A 22,674-nucleotide genomic window follows, 5' to 3' on the forward strand; every position below is an offset into this window, starting at 1 on the left:
CTTTACTGCAGCGGCAAACAGTTGCTGTTTGTTTGTGGGCCTTTCTGTCTGAAGTTTAGTCTTCAACAAGTGAAATGCTGCTCAATTGGGTTAAGATCAGGTGACTGACTTGGCCATTCAAGAATATTCCACTTCTTTGCTTTAATAAACTCCTGAGTTGCTTTGGCTGTATGTTTTGGGTCGTTGTCCATCTGGATTATGAAACGCCATCCAATCAGTTTGGCTGCATTCACCTGGATCTGCGCAGACAGGGCTGCATTCACCTGGATCTGTGCAGACAGTCTGTCTCTGAACACCTCAGAATTCATTGGGCTGCTTCTGTCCTGTGTCACGTCATCAATAAACACTAGTGTCCCAGTGCCACTAGCAGCCATGCACGCCCAGACCATCACACTGCCTCCACCGTGTTTTACTGATGATGTAGTGTGCTTTGGATCAGGAGCTTCTCCACGTCTTCTCCATACTTTTCTCTTGCCATCATTCTGGTAGAGGTTGATTTTGGTTTTATCTGTCCAAAGAATGTTTTTCCAGAACTTTTTAAGATGCTTTTTAGCAAAGTCCAATCTAGCCTTCCTATTCTTGAGGCTTATGAGTGGCTTGCATCTTGCAGTGTACCCTCTGGATCTACTTTCATGCAGTCTTCTTTTGATGGTAGACTTGGATATTGATCCGCCTACCTCCTGGAGAGTGTTGTTCACTTGGTTGGCTGTTGTGAACGGGTTCCTCTTCACCATGGAAATGATTCTGCCATCATCCACCACTGTTGTCTTCCGTGGACGTCCAGGTCTTTTTGCGTTGCTGAGTTCACCAGTGCTTTCTTTCTTTCTTTCTTTCTTTCTTTCTTTCTTTCTTTCTTTCTCAGGATGGACCACACTGTTGATTTTGCCACTCCTAATACTGTAGCAATTTCTGGCACGTTTTTTTTCTGTTTTCTCAGCTTAATGATGGCTCCTTTCACCTGCATGGAGAGCTCCTTTGACTGCATGTTGTCTGTTCACAGCAAAATCTTCCAAATGCAGCACGAGTCCTCTAATCAACTCCAGGCCTTTTATCTGCTTCACTCATGATGACATAACAAGGGAATTGCCCACACCTGCCCATGCAATAGCATGGAAGTCAATTTTCCAATTACCTATGAGGCCATGAAATGAAGGGATTGTATTTAAAAATGCTTTAGTTTTTCACATTTTTATGCAATCTTTTTGTTCAACCCATGGAATAAAAGCTGAAAGTCTGCACTTCAATGGCATCTGAGTTGTTTTATTTAAAATTCACTGTGGTAATGTACAGAAACTAAATTAGAAAGAATGTGTCTCTGTCCAAATATATATTATGGTCCAGACTGACTGGATTTATTTGATTGGTTAAATACTTCAGGCTGCCGTAAGATTGTTTTAAAAAATTTAAGATTTTCTCCGTCTTCTGCGATATGCGTATGCACAGCTTGATATTGCGATAACAATAAATATGCGATTTACTGTGCAGGGCTAAGTGGGACTGTAAGAGGTTAAACATAAAGATAATTCTGTTTACTTTTTGCAGACATACTTTTCCACTGAGCTGCTTTCAGTTCTAGTTTTTGGCTTTCATCTCTACCTTTGTATGCTCTTTGTCTCACCTTTCTACCGGAGTCCTGAACAGGACTGGCCTCTATTGTGACCTTGAGTAAAGAATTGTTGGCTACAGCAGTACTGCCTCTGTCACTGAAATCCTTCTCAAGTTAAAACCAAACAAAAAATGCATGTATTTAATAGGCACAAATGTTTTTTATTTAGTTAAAAAAAATAAAATACATTTTCCATGTTTTACTATGACAAAAGTTATTTTTTCTTAGAATATATAGTAATATTTCAGAGACATAGGATGTAGCTGGTGTCTAATCTTCATTGCGTCTTCTATTCCTCCTCCTTCTGTTCTGCCCCCAGCCCTCAGCCCCCCACTGACTGGGCCGTTCCTCAGTCCTCTCGGCTAAAGTACAGGCAGCTTTTTAACTCTCATGACAAGATGATGAGCGGACACCTTACAGGTAGGCATGAGCTCCTTCCACCTGATGTTTTTGAGGTTTAGGTCTGAAGCTTATGTGTTTGATACTTGTCCAAAATCGATGTATCTGCTGCTTTGTCTAAAGCTGACATGTCTTAACCCATAAGAACACAGACCCATTTTTTCTTAAAAAGAAAATTATTTGTATTTTACCACGAACCACAGTATCTATTTCTGATATTTTTCTGTTACACTGATGTCATTATGGGTTCTTATGAGTTAAGCATACCCATCTTAAGCTGATGTTTATCACGCATACATTACTTAAGCATACAATTCTATAGCATGTGTTTCCAAAGCATACTTGTTGGAAATGCGCACATCTAAAACTTGTGTTTCTAAAGAATACTTTCATAAATCATTTGTGCCTGATGCTGGGGGGTCTGAAGTAAGGCTAATGCTAAACTTAGTTGACCTAAACATACATGGCTGACTAAATGAACAGCTGTATAAACTCACAGGCATGACTTTTCCAAACTCTTTTAGGAAAGTGTAATGCTAAGCATGAGCTCCACCTAGTGGCCAAACTGAAATGCCCTCCAGGAGAGAAAGAACATTTATTTTGTATTATAAGCCAATTTAGAGCCTTTACAATGTAAATGATCTGGACATATTAGCTGGAGCTCCTCTGTTTGAGAAATCATGTAACACTGTTTGGTGTAGATTAATATGAATATCTTCAAAACATACATAGATTATTAATGTATTTCTATACAAATATGTCTAAATGTATACACCGTGTACATTCAAAATATAATTAAATCAAATCTAATTGAGTGGATCGGAAGAATCAAAAAAATCGTGAATCAAATTGATCCAGGCTCTGGTGAATAGAATTGAATCTATTTTGGAAATTAATTGCGATACTCAGCCCTAGTCTGAAGGATGCATATCTTAAGCAAACATTACTGAAGCATACATGTGTGAAGCATAATGTTACTAAAACAAGTGTCTCTGATGCTAACAGCTCTGGCAATTGACATGTCTGAACTAATCTAGCTAACTAAACATTAGAATTTACCTATGGTGGAACAAATAAAGGATTATCTTATCTGTCTTAGGTAGACTTGTCTGTATGTGTCTGAAGACCACAAGCTATTTTTAAGATGATGTGTGCAACACTAACGTGTCTGAAGCTGGTATGACCAGAGCTGATGTTTCTGAAGCTGACATGCTTGATGCTGAAATGTCTAAAGCTGTAATTTTTTTTAAATTAAAATTTTATTTGTTTTTTATTTAACAATAACAATTACAGAATAAGCAGACCACAACCCATGAGCATCCAGAATTGACATTAACACAATATTTGCGTTCATATACACACCTATAAACCCCCATATGTTTGGTGAATGAACAAAGAAACACTATTGTTGATTTATGTAGTGCAGTGGTTAGCGCTCTTGCCTCACACCAAGAAGGCCCCAGATTCAAGTCCCGGCTGGGGGCCCTGAAACAGAACCTTTCTGTGTCGAGTTAGCATGTATTCCCCCTGCGAATGGCGACCTGTCCAGGATGGCCCCTGCCCCCGCCCACGAGTGGCCAGGATAGACTCTAGCAGCCCCGTGACCTTGAAAGGGGACAAAACTGGTTTAGAAGATGAATGTAATTAAACATTGGTTATTTTTTAGAGTATTGTACAGTACAGACCAAAGGTTTGGACACACTTTCTCATTCAAAGAGTTTTCTTTATTTTCATGACTATGAAAATTGTAGATTCACACTGAAGGCATCAAAACTATGAATAAACACATGTGGAATTATATACATAACAACAAAGTGTGAAACAACTGAAACTAGAAGGAGCTGCATTTTGTCCAGAAGAAAATGCAGGGTTGAATGCTGTATTGCTGAATGAAAGCAGAGATATGAGGAAAAAGCTTAACATTGTAAAAGTAGAATGTCTAAAATGGGTCAACTATTGTAGAAGGAGTTAAGCATGAAAGCTGAAATTGTTGAAAAAATGGCTGAACTGTCCTGGAAAATCTTGGAATATTTTGAAAAGTTAAAGGACCAAAAGTCATAGGTGAACATTGTAAAAGTAGAATGACCGAAACAGGTCAAAATTTGTAGACGGAGTTAAGCATGAAAGCTGAAATTGTTGAAAAAAATGGATGTACTGTTGAAAAGTTGAAGATGATACTAAAATGGCTAAAAGTGCTAGTATCAGCATCATCAACTGACTCAAAAAAACACATTGTTTGAGAGAATCATATTGGTAAAAGCTACATATTCTACGTTGATAGAAAATCCACTTTTTTCAAAATGGCGGGTTTTCTATTAATTTTATCTCCATAGCAACCATTTTACGTGTGGGTCGCCTGGGGATGACGAACAAATCAACGTCAGTTTCAGACAAATCGGGAAAAGTAAACCTTTGGACGTCCTTAGCAACGAAGTTTGTTTGCTAATCACGCCCACATTCCTTATAGGTCCAGATCCAGTGAATTTTAATATGTTCAGTTCCAGCCATGGATGAAGTTTATTGCAAAAGTAATAGCTGAAAGGATTAAGCTGAAAGGTTCTTAACATTGCAACAGTAAAATGGTTAAAATAGGTAAAAACGGAAGTTTAAATTCGCCTCACATTTAGGCAGAAAATGGCCGCAAAACCGTAGTTGGTGTTGCCATCCCATAATAATTTCAAAACTTATATTGAAATACAAAGTCTTATGAGCAGTTTAATGTTTGAACGGTGTTTTTAGCTAAAGGCATGTTGAAGTTACAATGGTTGAAAAAAACAAGGGTTTCAAGGATTCTCCATGTATTTTAATGGAGCAAAAATCTTGGAAAATCCTGGAAAATCCTGGAATATCTTGAAAAGTTGAAGGATTTCAAGGGCCAAAAGTCATAGCTGGAATAAGTTGAAAGAGTTGAAAATTTTAATAGTTGAATGGATGAAACATTTTTGAGGTGTCCGAACCGGGTGTCGAACCGGCAACCTCTTGTACCATAACTTCCCAATGTATTTTAATAGGGCAAAAATTCCCGGAAAACCTGGAATATCTTAAAAAGTTGAAGGATTTGAAAAACCAAAAGTCATAGCATAAATAAGTTGAAAGAGCTGAACATTTTAAAAGTTGAATGGTTAAAATAGGTTAAAAATTGTAGAAGAAGTTAAGTGCCGAAAAACAGCGGAAGATAGCATAAGAGGAAAACAAAGGGTTGAATGCTTTACAGCATTCAACCAAATATGTCATATTGTAGGTTCTTCATAGTAGCCACCTTTTGCTTTGATTACTGCTTTGCACACTCTTGACATTCTCTTGAAGAGCTTCTAGAGGTAGTCACCTGAAATGTTTTTCACTTCACAGGTGTGTCCTGTCAGGTTTAATAAGTGGGATTTCTTGCCTTATAAATGGGGTTGGGACCATCAGTTGTGTTGTGCAGAATTCAGGTGGATACACAGCTGATAGTCCTACTGAATAGACTGTTAGAGAGCAGGTCAATGGCACACAGAGTTCTAGCATCTCTACAACAACTGTTCAAAGGAGACTGTGTGAATCAGGCCTACATGCTAGAATATCTGCTAGGAAACCACTGCTAAAGAAAGGCAACAAGCAGAAGAGACTTGTTTGGGCTAAAGAACACCAGGAATGGACATCAGACCAGTGGAAATCTGGGCTTTGGTCTGATGAGTCCAAATTGGAGATTTTTGGTTCCAACCACCGTGTCTTTGTGCGACGCAGAAAAGGTAAAGGGATGGACTCTACATGCCTGGTTCCCACCGTGAAGCATGGAGGAGGAGGTGTGATGGTGAGGGGGTGCTTTGCTGGTGACACTGTTGGGGATTTATTCCAGATTAAAGGCATACTGAACCAGCATGGCTACCACAGCATCCTGCAGCAGCATGCTATTCCATCCGGTTTGCGTTTAGTTGGACCATCAGTTATTTTTCAGCAGGACAATGACCCCAAACACACCTCCAGGCTGTGGAAGGGCTATTTGACCAAGAAGGAGAGTGATGGGGGGCTGCACCAGATGACCTGGCCTCCACAGTCACCTGACCTGAACCCAATCAAGATGGTTTGGGGAGAGCTGGACCGCAGAGTGAAGGCAAAAGGGCCAACAAATGCTAAGCATTCTGGGAACTCCTTCAAGACTGTTGGAAGACCATTTCAGGTGACTACCTCTGGAAGCTCATCAAGAGAATGTCAAGAGTGTCCAAAGCAGTAATCAAAGCAAAAGGTGGCTACTATGAAGAACCTACAATATGACATATTTTCAGTTGTTTCACACTTTTTTGTTATGTATATAATTCCACATGAGTTAATTCACAGTTTTGATGCCTTCAGTGTGACTCTAAGATTTTCATAATCATGAAAATAAAGAAAGCTCTTTGAATGAGAAGGTGTGTCCAAACTTCTGAGTTTAGTTGCCCAGATAAATTACAGTACAGTCCTTTGGTACTCTAGTCAAGTTATATCCAGTTATATTGATGGTTGTTCTAATCACCTATGAGCTTTAGGATCTTATCTTTTCACATCTCCAAAGGATGTGAAAAGGTCCTGCTGTTCTATTTCCACATTCAAACCAACACTGAGCTTCATCTGATTTGTTATAATGCTTGCTTGATATGTTTGGTGTAATAAAAAATGAATTGTGATTTCTCATGTAAATTCTCTCTACAGGTTCAAACATGAAGTAATCATTGCTTTCTTCCATATATTGAGGGACATCCGATATAGTCACTTTAGCTTCTTTTCCCCTCTGACTTTAATATATGTTGTAGGAAGAATTCTAATTATTTCTTAATTGAACAAATCTAAAGCAGATCTTGTTTTTCCAAGTCATACTATTTTTGGGAATGTATAGACACCTGTTCACAACCTCAAACAGTCACACTCCAAACTCTTCTATGGCCAGGGCCAGAGAGCTGTCTAAGGACACCAGAAACCAAATTGTTGACCTGCACCAGGCTGGAAGACTGATACTGCAACAGATAAGCAGCTTGATGTGAAGAAATCAACTGTGGGAGCAATTATTAGGAAATGGAAGACCACTGATTATCTCCCTCCATCTGGGGCTCCCCCCAAGATCTCACCCTGTGGGGTCAAAATGATCACAAGAATGGTGAGCAAAAGTCCCAGAACCACACGGGAGGACCTAGTGAATGACCTGCCGAGAGCTGGGACTCAAACCCTGCAGTGCCAGACGTGTCCCCCTACTAAAGCCAGTACATGTGCAGAACCGTCTACAGCAGGGGTCGGGAACCTTTTTGGCCAAGAGAGCCATAAACGCCACATATTTTGAAATGTAATTTCGAAAAAGTCATACAATAATGTAGTGTCCCCTTCCCACACTGAGGCACGGAGTCTTAACCTCTTTTAAAGTTCTTTATTCTGACAGAACTGAGAGCCAATCAGATCTCTGTTTGATGCGTTCAATGAACTCCAGAACTTTTAACCTGGCCCTACAGCCATCCAACCCAGTCCGCGACAATATGTTTAAAACTAAATATACAAGTGAATGTGTGCATTTGATTTAATTTCAACATTTTTAAAGTACAATAAGTCTGTGGATTCTTTTTAATAACATCGTTATGCTGTTGCTAATAAATGATGAGTATTTCTCGTGGTAGTTCTGCTGATGGTCTAGTAGTCTGGTTGATTATACATGGTGAGTTTCTGCTTCATGCAGGCGTTGAGACTTTAAATGTGATCGTAGGTCGGACTGTTCTGTAGATGTGACAAAGACTGCTCACATGCAGATACAGAGCCAAACACACACTCACACGCTGCAGTGAGTGACGGGCAGCGGGTTTTACGTTTTTACAATCCCTGCGCGGTTCACCTGCTGCCGGTCCCCACAACCCCTCACCCCCACCCTCTGCTTTCTTCCTCACACATCCCGTCCCCGCAACTGCGCGCTCTTTCTCAGAGACGGGAGCGCGCAGTTTTAGGCACGGCAATTCACAGGTTTCCGGCTGGTACAAACTCTGTGAAATAATAGATAATAGTAAACTGATAGTGCTGGCGCAGATTTTTTTCTCCATGCACCACTACTACTGCGCGCCTCTGGCATCGCATCGCGCCCGAGAAGGACTGGTCTAATGAAAAAAAAAAAAAGTATAATTAAAGATTTGTCTGCGAGCCACGTGATCAACAAAAGAGCCATATATGGCTCGCGAGCCATAGGTTCCCGACCCCTGGTCTACAGTCTGCTAGAGAGCATTTAGATGATCCAGAAGAGGATTGGGAGAATGTCCTATGGTCACATGAAACCAAAATAGAACTTTTGGGTGAGAACTCTACTCATCGCTTTTGGAGGAGAAAAGATGCTGAGCTGCATCCAGAGAACACCATAGCTACTGTAAAGCATGTGGGGGGAAGCATCATGATTTGGGATTTTTTCACCAAAGAGACCGGGATGACTGATCCAGGTAAAGGAAAGAATGAATTGGGCCATGTAAGGTCAGATTTTGAGTGAAAACCTCCTTCCATCAGCAAGGACATTGAAGATGAAACGTGGCTAGGTCTTTCAGCATGACAACGAGCCCAAACACACGTTGCCTGGGTAACGAAGGAGTGGCTTCATAAGATACATTTCAAGGTCCTGGAGTGGCCTAACTAGTCTCCAGAAATCAACCCCATAGAAAATCTTTGGAGGGAGGTGAAAGTCCTCTGTTGCCCAACGGCAGCCCCATAACATCACTGCTGTAGAGGAGATCTGCATGGAGGATTGGGCCAAAATACCAGCAACAGTTTGTGAAAACCAAAAACATATATTGATAAATGTCAGCCGCTGCAACAGCTCTTGGATCAGATTTGTGCACTTTCCACTTAAGCACGTGCTCACATTCCATCCGCAGACAATCGCTCATTTCACCCCACCTGTCATCTCATTTTCTAAATACACAGTCATTATTACATTTTCATTTCAGTGTGGGAAACTTATTTTTTTTTCCAAGGTGCGTATCATAAAGGCTGACATGGAAAAGTGTCAATAATTCTATAGGTGGGGGGTCACAGTAACAGCGATGTGTGAATGGCCCTATCCTTATGACCCTATAGATGGATGATCACTCAAACCCAATTTTTTCCCCCAAATCTGAGAAATACAAACAGACAAGAGATCAAGTGCTTATTGTTGTCACGCTCCCACGTGCCATTGTCTTTCCCTCTGGCACGTGTGCCCCAGGTTGCCAGCCCCTGGTTTATTAGAATCAGAATCAAATCCCTTTTTTATTTTAATGCACAGAGTACATCGAAATGACAGCAGCATTGGATTGGCGCTGCAAGTTCAGACACAACAAAGTGACAATGATTAGTATTTATAAAACTGAATAGAAACATATGACAGAGAGTGTTCTATAGAGAAAGTGGCATTGTAGTGAGAAGTGGTTAGTGTGTGTGTTTAGAATGTTTTCAGCCTGAGGATAGAAACCATAAAGGCAGATTTAACTAAGGCAATAACTTTTTGAGAGAAGAACGTTCTAGATTAACTTTATATTTGAATCTGACATGTTTGAACGTATGTTGGTGTGCTTTAGGCCCACAGGCTCGTACCATCCTGATGCAGTCCAGTCTTCCTCAGGGTCAGCTGGCCACCATATGGTCAGTGCCCAGAATTCAAACCCTTTGTTTGGAAAAGTGAAGAAATGTTGAAGCTTTGTCTTTTCTCTGAAGGAGCCTGTCAGACATCGATCAAGATGGAAAGCTGACGGCCGAGGAGTTCATCTTGGCCATGCATCTTATAGATATGGCCATGTCAGGCTTACCCCTGCCACCTGTGCTGCCGCCAGAATACCTCCCCCCAACATTCAGGTACAGACTGTTTCAATAACAGAAGGGTAACTTCAGCCGTCCAGTTGTCTAAAGCCCAGCAAGTGGTCAGTTGGGGACTAAAGGTGTATGTGTTTGTTCAAGGCGGGTGCGGAGCGACAGTGTTCAGTCAGACCAAAAAAGCATCCAGGAGGAGGTGGAGGACGAATCAGAGAGTTGCCAGGAGAAGAAACTACCTGGTGAGATCCTGTTCCTAAAGTCGGCTTTACCTCACATCCTGGTTTCGTTTAGCAGAAATAAGGGGAAACCTGGTTTTCTTTAGAGAAATGATCCTTAGTAAATATGTTATTATATGTTATTATGACAAACATGCGTGTTACCTACAAAAGCTGCCCTATGAAAGAAAAGATCATTTGTGAGATCCTGAAAGAACTCTGGATTCCAGAGCTGGTTTCGTTTTTTTTTTTGACGCTTTGACGCGTGGCATTTTTTCGCGTCGGTGTGCACACTCTCATTGGTGCCCATTGTTTAGTCACGAGGCGTTAAACGTCGGCGAAAATCGCCGGCGAAATTCGTCCCGGTGTGAACAGGCCTTAAGCCTGCTAGAAGGCCCTGCTGACACCAACTCACAATCTGATTGGTTGAAAGAGATTAATGTCTGGGATTGCGGGTCCTTCAGAACGGATCGTGAAGGCCACTTTAGCTCTAACCCTGCCTGGCAACAAAGGTCAGCTGAAATGTGGTTAAATGATCCATTGGGAAAATACGTCTTCCTGGAAGCTGCATAACTATCATAAACACAATAAAGTGGAATAGACAGACCTCCCCCAGCTCCTGCTCCCTCTCAGTTATCTTACCTCCCCCCTCATGAACTCTCCACACCTCCTCACCTTTAAGCCCCCTCTACTACACCAAACAACTGGGCCCACAGTCCATCACCCCTCCCCCCAGTCCAACCACCACCCCCCTCCCTCCCTGTTTGACTGTAACAGCCTGCCAGGTGAAGAAACAGCTGGAGAAACGTAACCAGCACAAAGCAGCTGGCCCGGATGGCGTCAGCCCTCAAACCCTGAGGACCTGTGCCCACCAGCTGTCTGCGGTTCTCCAGCATCTCTTCAACCCGAGCCTCAGACTGGAGAGGGTGCCCCTCCTTTGGAAGTCCTCCTGCCTGGTCCCCGTACCCAAGAGATCTTCATCTCACCCCAGGGATTTCCGTCCAGTTGCCCTCACTTCACGTGATGAAGGTGCTGGAGAGGCTGGTGTTGGCTCAGGTGAGACCGTTGGTGAGCTCTTCTCTGGACCTTCGCCTGGGGGTGGATGATGCTGTCATCCATCTGCTGCAGAGAACTCACTCACACCTGGATGGTGGTGGAGGCATGGTGAGAATCATCAGGAGGCTGGTGGACGGATTTGTGGAGTGGGCTGGAGAGAATCACCTGCTGCTCAACGTGGACAAGACCAGGGAGATGGTGATCAACTTCAGAAGGAAGGGGACAGTCTTACAACCCCTCTGCATCCTGGACAGGGATGTGGAAGTGGTGGAAGAGTATAAATACCTGGGAGTGACTATCGACAGCAGACTGAGCTAGAGGAGCCACAGCACTGCTGTGTACAAGAAGGCCTGCAGTAGACTCTACTTCCTAAGGAAGCTGAAACTTGGACCTGCAAAGTCTTTTCTCACGGATAACTGACACAGAGAAGCCCTTGAATCCAGTCTGGAAACAGATAACACATAGCCTTCACGCTGATTCTGGGAAGACGCTAAGGTAGTCAGTCTCCTCCCAAGGGTTTCACCTTCACCTTCCTTTGAAACAAACTTGGACACAGACACTTCTGCATGCATGGTTATATTACCCATATAGCTAAGTAATGCAAGAAAGCAAATATGAGATAACTTATATACATTTTTCCAACACCTTGTTCTCCTCTTTGGTCTGCTGAGGAAGCAGCATTGCAGTCAGTTACGCCAATAGACTAAACAAGGTGATCAGGAAGGCGGGTTCTGCCATCGGCTGCAAACTGGAATTATTTGAAGCAGTAATGTAGAGGAGGTCACTAAACAAGCTCTTATCCATCATGGACAACCCAGACCATCCTATCCACCCTGTTCTGGACAAACAGCGGAGCTCTTTCTCTAGGAGGCTCAGACAGCTCCACTTCAAAACTGCCCTGTACCAGAAATCCTTCATACTCAACACAATAACCCTGTACAATAACTCACAATGCAACAGATAACCTTTGCACATTTTTTCTTTCTTTTTTTTTGCATTTTATTTTGCTGCACATCTTTTTACCTGCACTGTCTGTAAATAGCTTTTTAAATTATGCCACCTTATTGTTTACATTAATGTTAATTTTTTGTTTTGTTGTTTTATTATTCTTTTTTTTCTCTTTCTCTTATGTTTACAATGCTTTCATTTGCTACGGTAACGAACACATTTCTCACGTGTGGGATCAATAAAGTTAGTCTGATTCTGATTTGGAATGATTTAATAAGTATGCACAGACAAAATATAATTACCACATGAATCAGATACTTTTTAATCCTTCAGAGAAGGACTTGAAGGCCCCGACGACCCAAAATGTGTCGCAAGAATATACATCGAGATCCGAAATATCGATTCAACTGAATAAGCATGTGCGTTGAGCCTCATTTACTAAGATAAAACATAATAAAACTTTTTAGAATGTTATTAATCCCCTGGAAAGGAAATTATCTTAATACCATAGCTCTGCTGAATGAATGGGAGAGCCAGGGCGTAGACACTCGCTCAGGCCCCTGGACCTTCCCAGATATACCCCGCTTCCACGGGACAGGATCTAGGAGCAGCGAGACCCTGAAAGGGATGTAGTGGGTGAAGAAAAAGGATGGAAAAAAAGTAGTAGGCCAACTAGTAGTCAACCGAAGCGATACTTAAAAAGAAAGAAAAGAAAAATGGAAAGAAAGAAAGTCGGGTATTCTGATACCCGACTTTCATTTCATTTATTTATTTAATTTGACTCAGACCTGTGTGTATATATATATATATAGACACACACTCACACACATATGTGTGTGTGTGTGTGTATGTATATATATATATATATATATATATATATATATATATATGTATATATATATATATATATGTATATATATGTATATGTATATATATTATTTTTCTTTCATTCATTTTACTTTAACAACAGGGGTTATGAATCTTCTGACAAACCAGAGGTATGTCTGAATAAACCCCTTTTGTAATCAAGGCCAAACTTGATTCATTTTAATCTTATTTGAAAATCTTTTGTGTTGGACCGGACGGAAAAGGAAAGAAGAGAGAGGGATGTTAGAGAGGGGGGAAAAGAGGGTGATTATAGAAGTGGAAGTGAACCCCCCAATGCCCGCACGGTAGCAGATAGAGAACAACCGTCCCCCGGGCAATCACATCCGCCACCCAGGCCAGGGCCAGCAGGACCGCCAAGGGGGCCCCCAAAGCCAGAGAGCAGGGAGGCATGGGGGGAAAGAGAGTGCCGCCCCAGCCCAACCAGGAGAGCAGCCCCCCCGCCACGCCGGGAGGGCCCAACGCAGGGCCCCACCCGAGAAGGGTGCCCACAGCCCCAGACGAGCACCTCATCATCACCCAGGAGTTCTGGGCATCCCCCTGCCCCAACCCCAGGTACGAGCCAGGACCCCCCAAGCGAGACCCGGGAGCAGCCACCCACCCGGCCCACGGTTGGTCCAGGAAGGAGCAAGGCAGGGGCCAGCCGTCCTCACCCAGGAGGGGGGCACCCCAGGGAAGAGGGGGTCCTGGAAGTTTGCAAGGGCTAGTACTCCTCTGTCTTTAGGTTTTTGAATAGTTTTCAGACTGATCCTTGGTGGTTTACCTTCCCAAAGGAATTGGGAAATGAATGAATCTAATGATTTGAACCAAGTAGTTGGAGGTTTGGAAGGAATCATTGAAAACAGGTAGTTAATTTTGGGAAGAATCGTCATTTTTATGATTGCAACTCTCCCAATTAAAGAAATGGGTAGAGCTTTCCATCTAGTCAGATCAGCCTCAATTGCTCTGACAATTGCTCTTTAAGGAGTTGGGTGTGGTTTATCTTGAATAGATCAGAAAGCCTAGAGGGAAATATTTATACCTAAGTACTTTATGTTGCCTGTTTGTAGTTTAATTTATATAATAGCAATTAATCGGTAGTATTGTGCTTTTAGACCAGTTTATGGAGTATTCTGAAACTGAGGAAAATGTATTAATTAGGGAGATGATTTGGCAGATGGAAGATTGTGAATTTGGAGAGAATAGTAAAACATCATCTGCATAAAGACTTATTTTGTGTTCTAGATTTCTGGTTTAAATGCCTTCAATGTCTCGACTTTGCCTAATTGCAGCAGCTACAAGTTCAATAAATAGTGCAAATAAAGACGGAGATGGTAGACAGCCTTGTCTGGTTCCTCTTTGTAACTACCTTCTCCAGCCTTCCTGCCAAAGCTTTGCAGATTATTTTAAGATTTGCATTAATCAGTGATATGGGTCGATAGCTGGATGGTGATGTGGGATCTTTCCCAGGTTTCAGAAGTAAAATAATGTTGGCAGAGTTCATATTTGGAGGTAGATTAATGTTTTCATTAATTTCTATTGTCATTCTGAGAAAAATGGGAGCTAAAATTTGCCAAAACTCTTTATATCTTCTGGGAAGCCGTTTGGTCCTGAAGCTTTTTTACGAGGCATGTTGGTTAATGCTTTATGTAGTTCTTCTTCAGTACGAGGGGACTCCAGGGCTGTAATTTGTTCCTCCATTCTAGGCAAATCTATGCTATTGAGAAAACTATTAATGTCATTGTCAGAAGGATCAATTTGGGATGAGTAAAGGTATTGGTAAAAGTTTTATAAACAGAGTTTATTGCGGCTGGATCATGTTTTGCGTTTCCTGTTAGGTCTATGACTGATGAAATAGTTGTCTTTTCTTTGTTTATTTTGATTTGATTTGCCAAAAATGTCCCAGATTCATTACTGTGATCAAACCTCTCCAAGTTTAATCTCTGTAATAAAACCTGTGTTCTTTGATTAGTTATTTTATTTAATTCAATTCTTACTTTCCTTATTTGTTGTAGCGTTTGTTCCTCCGGAGAGTTGCTGTAGGTTTCCTCTAACAGTCTGATTTTTTGCTCTAAATCCACTAGTTTAGAGTTATCTTTTCTTTTTTTGTGGGATGAGAAGGCGATTATTTTTCCTCTCATGACTGCTTTCCCGGCTTCTCATAAAAGGCATAAAAAAACCTGAGTGGTCATTATTTTGTAAATATGAGGACCATTCTTTAGCAAAAAAGTCTATAAAGTTAGAGTCTCTGAGCAACGATGTATTGAACCTCCAGCTCCTTAATGAAGGTGGTGATGTTTTGTTTTTTAGAGTCAGGGAAACCGGTGCGTGGTCACTGATAGTAATGGGGTGGATCTGTGCTTCCGTAGCTAAACTCAACAAAGAGCTGTTGACCAAGAAATAATCTAGCCTGGAGAATGATTGATGAACTGTGGGAAAAAAGCTATAAGCTCTTTTCGTGGGATAGAATAAACGCCAAACATCACAAAGACCAAAATCCTCCATGTACTGTTTAACAGTGTTTGTGGATTGCCAGATTCTAAGATTTCCTGTGTTATTTAGCCTATCCATCTCTGGATCTAAACACATGTTGAGGTCACCCGCAATAATTAGCGATTTGTCTGTATGTTCAGATAGCGCAGAGAAGAAGGAATGAAAGAATTTAGGGTCATCTACATTGGGGGCGTACACATTAGCTAAACACAGCTGCATATTTTGAGTGGAAAGAGTGACTATTATAAATCTTCCTTCTGGATCTATGACTTTGTTGGCTTCGGTGAATTTAATTTCCCTATTTATCATAATTGCTACTCCTGTCAGTCTAGAATTATAACAAGCTGAATATACGTTCAGAAAATCTGCTGTGGCGAGAATATTCACTGCTGAACTAGACATATGAGTTTCCTGAAGAAACGCAAAGTCAGTTTTGAGATCCTTTAATTTGGTCAATATTTTCAGTCTCTTCACTCTCCAGCTCCATGTACATTCCATGTAACTAACATGGACATGCTGCTGTTAAGGTGAATGTTAGAAACTGTATATTGTTGATTGAGGCAAAAATGAGTATATATGTCCACATAATGGTGCGCTTAATGTTGCTATGAGGCTTTATGTGTAATGTACAGTGTATGTGATGTAATGCTGGACATGTTGATTGTCTAACTGTGTTGTGCAGATCAGTACTATTGTATTGTGGCTGAGTTATGTGGCAGCTTAGGTGAGGGGAAGGGAAAATTGTGTGAAAAAAAGGAAAGGAGTGCAGAGGGGGAGATAATTAAGAAAACAGGGAGGGTAGAAACAGATTAAACCTATTAGAAACAGGTTTGCAACTGCTGAAGAGAATGGTGGTGATATTACCTAAAGTGGAAAACCTTTATGCCCAGTGTGTCGCATATAAGCATAAACTAACACCTGTGCAGAGAGTGTGGATAAATATCTGATTTAGTAGAGCCAGGGGGTGACGTTTGGGTCGCGGTGGAGCTGTCCGTTCACGTAGAATCGGTCCACAGAGATGAGAGCGTGGGCCCCTTTACTCAGAAATGTCCTTCTGATGGGGAACAGGATCCTTCGACGCTCCAAGATTTCTTTTGGGAACTTATCATCCATCCTTACGTCGGTCCCCCGGAGCTCCCTCCAGTACTTTTAAACGGTTCAGGAGCGTGAATAGTGCTTCAATAAAAGGGGGGGGCACACTGATTCTTTCCAGAAACAATAAAGTGTGATGATGAGGCAGCATGACAGGGTGAAGGAAAGTTGCTTTAATTTGAGCTCCCTGCCACGGCGCCTCACCTCTTCCTTCTCTTTGTGGATCAAGAACTTGGCCCTTTCCTTCCTTTTGCTCTTTCCTAAGAGCACTGTGTGTGTAAGCAAAACAAGCAGATGACGAAGGGGGCGTTCATCTACACTCTCACCACTGACAAAAACAGCCGTTAATTGTTGCTCAATTTAATGTCCTACTGCAGATACTCATGTTCTCACATGCATAACGTTGTGAGATATTGCAGGGTTGGAGAAGAAGTTTACTTTGTGATTTTTTCTGTAAATGTTTATACTTTCTTTAGCAATAACATCTTGGAACAGAACAGCATAACGCAGTGGTCTTTGTATTGATCATCCTTTAACCACTGTCTCACTGTAGTGACCTTTGAAGATAAGAAGAGAGAGAACTTTGAGCGAGGAAACCTGGAGCTGGAAAAGAGACGTCAGGCTCTGCAGGAGCAGCAAAGGAAAGAACATGAGAGACTGGCAGCGCTGGAGAGAGAAGAGCAGGAGAGAAAGGTAGACTGCAGTTTCTTTTTATCCATTCTGTTAGTGCTACTCACAATCAGTTAAGCATATTGTTATTGACATGAGTGCTTTTCCTATTTGGTCTTAATTTTAATGAAATACGTAAAAGCTCCATTTGATATTACTATAAATTATCACCATTTTCATTAATTTGACATTTTTTCCCCAAAAATAAAAAATAAAGTTAAATGAAATTAATAATGTCAGTAATGGGCATTTCCACCATTTGCTTTAATGACAGCTTGACAGCTATGTCTCCTGCTCCTCACCAGTCTCTTGGTGTTGTTCTGAGACAACAATCGATTCAGAATTTTATAGGGTTCGGTACATTTCGGTTCGGTACTGCTGTTTAACAAATCTGCCTGATATGAACTGCTATTTTATGAACAATTATTTTATTGTTGTTTATTGTGTGTGTTTTGCTGCCGGACACCTAAATTTCTCCCTTGGGAGATTAATAAAGTTTTTATCTATCTATCTATCTATTTTCAGTATTTTTTCGGTACAAAAAACTAAGGCAGAAAAAAATTACTTACAAAATGCATTTATTGGTTTTACATAACAATAAATAAAATTGACCTATGTAGGTGATCTGCTTAATAAAATGAGAAAAACTATTAGTTGCCAGGAACCGAAAACTTTAGACCCGATTGTTAGTCAGGTGATGCCATTTTAAGTTTGTTAGCAGATTAGATGTGTTACCATTGGCATACCCTATCTTTGTGTAACAACGTCGACACACAGCATTCAACTTATCCAATTGTCTTTTCCCTTCATGGATGCTGACAACAAAGCCAAAGTGTTCCCACACAGGAGAGCGTAAGGAGATGGGGGATGAGATGGGGATGAGAGCTATGAAGAGAAGTCAGGTTCATGTTGTTACGCTGTTCGTGTGTCTTCATAATAAATGGGTTTAATGCCGGAAAGGAGCAATCCATTGCTCTGTCTACTGTCTCTGTTTGAGTATGGGGTAAGAACAGTCAACGCAGTTAGTTAATTACCAGCTCGGTTCTCGTTTCCCCGCTACGAGTGACAAAGCAGCTGGGTCGTTACAATGGATATTCGGGAAAAAAAGGAAAAAAGTACCGAAACAGTACAGAAGTGAACCGAACCGAAACTGCCGTACCGAAACAGTTCGGTTCAACTACGATTATCGTTACACCCCTAAGTGCTACAGTTGTGCTCATATCCTGGAAGAAATTATGATGGCCATTTAAAAAAATGTGGGCAAACAATACAATACAAAACAAAACAAAAACACCCTGCAGATTTTACAATTAAATATTTAAATAGTGGTTGACTTCTTTATGTAGCGTTGAATTTATCTATAAGTGGTTGCCATGTTTCATTAAAAAAGTTTTCTTGCTGTCTCAATGAAAAATTAATCTTTTCTAAATTTAGATGTTGAATTATGTTTCTTACCAAATGAAGATGTGTTAGGGGAAATTTGCTTTCCCAATCAAGTACGATTAGAACTCTAGCCAATAGGGTAACATAACTTAAAACATTTTTTTTTTTTTACTGTTTAAACATATTCCAGCACTTGGCACTCTAAATAATCCCGCTATAGGGTCCAATGGAAAAATCAGAGAAATAAAACTCTGAGACAACATTTCAAACATTTTTTTCCAATAGGGAATGATTTTTTTGCAGTCCCAAAATGTATTGGACAGTGAGGCAGGAACAGGTCCACACAAGGGGGCCACTCCTGGAAACATTCTGGATCAGTTATTCCTGGACAGGTGCAGTCTGTGAAGGATTTTGAACTGGATTAAACCATATCTGCATTATAACTATATTTATATGACCAGCTAGTAAGACGAGAAGATTGCTTAGTCGTTTAAATTGTTTGTTTGTTGATAGAGATTTAAAAAAATTTGTTTAAAAAGTCCAGAGATATCTTTTATGTTAATTCCAAGGTATCTGAAATTATTCAAAACATCAAAAGGAAGAGATCTCAGTATTCAAGTTAACAATATGCTCTTTGAAATATTAATCTTGTATCCTGATGTAATAATAATAATAATTGATACTTTATTTATCCCACAATGGGAAATTCTTCGCCGCATTTGACCCATCTCCTGAGCTGCAGCTGAACCGGCAGTAGCGTTAAGGGTCTTCCCCAAGGACCCTCACTGGGTGATGTTAATTGCTCGCTATTGATATGGTTATTGCCCCCAGTTTATTGTTTATTCCCCTCCGGGAATCGAACCCTGCGTGGCAGCCCTTTACCTTACCAACCGAGCTACCCAGCCGCTTATGTCACCAAATTTAGAGAGGATAGTCATAATTGAAGGTATTGAAATGTACAAAAGCAGATCATCTGCATATAGAGAGACTTTGTGCTCTACATTTCCTCTAACAATCTCCTTATAGGTGTCAGCGGAATGCAAGGATATGACAAGGAGTCAATGACCAAAGAAAATAAGAGGAGATAAGGGGCAGCCCTGTCTTGTTGAGCGTTTGAGAGAGAAGGAGCTTGAACAAATGTTGTTTGAACCGACGCTTTGGATACATCTATAATAACTTTATTATAGATGTATATACCACCCGTCTAGGTGGTCAAAGCCAAACCTAGACGGGTTGAAAAGATAAAATCCCATTCAACCCTGTCAAAAGCTTTTTCTGCGTCCAATGAAAACATCACCTCCAGGCCTTTTATTTTTAGGGTTATGAGTGTAAATTATATTAGGCAACCCTATGATGTCAAAAAACAATTGTCTATCTTTAATAAAGCCAGTTTGATCTGGAGACACAACCGTTTATGAGAACGGTTTCTAAACGTCTAGCTAATATTTTAGCCAGTATTTTATTGTCTACATTTAAAAGGCTAACGCAGGGGTGCTCACACTTTCTTGGCATGTGAGCTACTTTTGAGTCGACAATGTCTTCAAGATCTACCCGTGTGCGTATATATATATATATATATATATATATATATATATATATATATATATATATATATATATATATATATATATATATATATATATATATATATATATATATATATATATATATATATTAGGGCTGCACGATATGAGGAAAACTCGCGATATGCGATATTGGTAATTAATTTTGCGATAACGATATAAGTTGCGGTATATAAACAAATAGCAAAAAAAAAAAAACATCATTTCCATTTCACTGCAACAGTTTAAAAATTATACTCCAAATGACCCTTGTAGACGTAGGAGGCAAACATCAAACATAAAGGGCTCATCTGATTGATCAAAAACGTAAACGGGTCCTTCTGATTGGTTAAATGCATAAAGGGATTTATTTCATTTGTTCAATATTTCAAGCTGCCTGCCATGAGTTTGTTTTAGCACATTTAAGGTAAACATTTATTGCGATTTTTGACGTCTTTTGCGGTATGCATATTGCACAGCTTGATTTCGCGATAACGATAAATTTGCGGTATATTTTGCAGGCCTAATATATGTATATATATACACACACAGTGAGGTCAATAAGTATTTGATCACCCTGTGATTTAGCAAGTTCTCCCACTTAGAAAACATGGAGGGGTCTAAAATGTTCATCATAGGTGCATTTCCACAGTGAGAGACAGAATCTGAAGAAACATTCAGAAATCACGTTGTACAATTTTTTTAAAACAATTTATTTGTATATTACTGTGACAAATAAGTATTTGATCACTTGATTATCAGATAGATTTCTGACCAGCAAAGACCTGCTGTTCTGCTTTTAAATATTAAACTCCACTCTGCTCATGATTCTAAATTAGTGGCACCTGTTTGAGGTGGTTAGCTTGCATAAAGGCACCTGTGCCCCCCCACAATCAGTCAGAAGTCTAACTACAAACATGAGCAAAACCAAAGAGCTGTCAAAAGACACAAAGCTGGAAGTGGCTACGGGGCAATTACCAAGCAGCTTGGTGAGAAAAAAACAACTGTTGGGGCAATTGTCAGAAAGTGGAAGAGGCTAATGATGACTGTCAATGTCCCTCGGACTGGGGCCCCTCGCAAGATGTCACCTGGTGGGGCATCGATGATGCTAAGGAAGGTGAAGAATCAGCCCAGGACTACACGGGAGGAGCTGGTCAATGACCTGAAGAGAGCTGGGACCACCGTTTCCAAGGCTACTATAAGTAATATATTAAAACGTCATGGTTTAAAATCATGTATCGCACGGAAGGTTCCCCTGCTGAAGTCAGCCCATGTCAAGGCCCGTCTGAAGTTTGCCAATGACCATCTTGATGATCCAGAGGAGTCATGGGAGAAAGTCTTGTGGTTAGATGAGACCAAAATCATGCCCGTCGTTTAATCCGCGCCGCCGGACCTAAGATCTCGCATGTACCATTGACTTGACATCAAAACTGCCTACCTCTGCCACTCGTATCACGTTCTGAGTGAACGCACCTTAACCGTAACCTGTAATCCTAAACTTCCTCTGGGTCCGTGTGGCCAAGAAAAAAGGTCAGCATGTAATTTTCAAAATAAGAATAGTCAATTTCTTTTTTACTTATCATTTTATTTGCTGTGTAAGGTAATTCAACTATCTGCATGTGCTAGGATCAAATCAGTTCTGAGTCACAGCCAGTGCTGCTTGCTTATGCAATGTTGCCTCAATTATCTTGAATTCAAAGTATTTTTCATGGACTTGTTTACGTTTTTTGTGTGTGTAATTTTGATAAACAGCATGGTCTGGTAGACACATTTGTTTTGTCATTCTGCACATTGCTCAAAAAGTGTCAATTTGGACGGTAGACCATTGTCCAGGTATTCAAGTCAAAGCAGTGGAGTCAGTTGTGAATGGTTTGAAAAACCTAGTATTCCTGCAGTTGTGCTGCATATGGCAAGTAAAGTCTACTCCACTCCTGGGTCTGTCACAAACTCTACCAGTAATTCTGTGCAGTGATGAAAGTATGCTGATGAAACTTTGAGAAGTAACATCTGACTGCCTACTACCAACCCAAAGGCACGCCATGGCCAGGTGCTGCTGTTTGTCTGTTGAGTGACGTTGTGTGTTCATGGTTGTTTGAATGATGAACTTGGAATGACCTAATGGTTGAACCAGCATTTTACCCACACAGAATGTTGACATTTATGCCCATTGAAAAGGTTTTTCTTTTAGGAATGTTTTGGTTCTGACCATTATATGGAAAACAGAAAATGAGGTGTGTCTATCACCCCAATACATTTGTCTCCCTTTCCCAAAAATCTGTTAAGTGAGACAAACACTGTATTCGACATCCAACAAGTCCTTCACAATATCCCTAGCTCATGTGATCAGTTTAAGTCTCAAGTCTTTGTCTTCGAGTCACAAGTCAAGACCGGTGCAGGGGAAAGATGACAAATGAATCTTCTGAGTTTGTCTTTTAGGAGCGCGAGCGTCTGGAGCAAGAAAGAAAGCGACTGCAAGAGCTGGAAAAACAGTTGGAGAAACAGAGGGAGCTGGAGAGGCAGAGAGAAGAGGAGAGACGTAGGGAGCTGGAGAGGAGAGAGGTACCACGCTGGGCAGTTTTGTATGTCAGAAAACAGACTCCTGTTGCAGGTTTTAAAGTGAAACTTTTTT

The 22,674-nt window shown here is 40.8% G+C and overlaps 1 protein-coding gene across 2 annotated transcripts in view; it reads left to right on the top strand.

Annotated features, from left to right (window-relative positions):
* Positions 1-22,674, top strand: part of itsn1 (intersectin 1) — a 116,096-nt gene that overhangs the window by 27,384 nt on the left and 66,038 nt on the right. For both annotated transcript variants that reach the window (XM_023963057.1, XM_023963058.1), the window contains exons 8-13: positions 1,926-2,026; positions 9,532-9,595; positions 9,668-9,805; positions 9,908-10,002; positions 16,985-17,124; positions 22,482-22,604. In XM_023963057.1, the coding sequence (XP_023818825.1) occupies positions 1,926-2,026; positions 9,532-9,595; positions 9,668-9,805; positions 9,908-10,002; positions 16,985-17,124; positions 22,482-22,604 (661 nt within the window). The remainder of the gene's footprint in view (positions 1-1,925; positions 2,027-9,531; positions 9,596-9,667; positions 9,806-9,907; positions 10,003-16,984; positions 17,125-22,481; positions 22,605-22,674) is intronic.

The sequence above is a fragment of the Oryzias latipes genome, chromosome 15 (assembly GCF_002234675.1).
Source record: "Oryzias latipes chromosome 15, ASM223467v1".
Lineage (NCBI taxonomy): Eukaryota > Metazoa > Chordata > Actinopteri > Beloniformes > Adrianichthyidae > Oryzias > Oryzias latipes.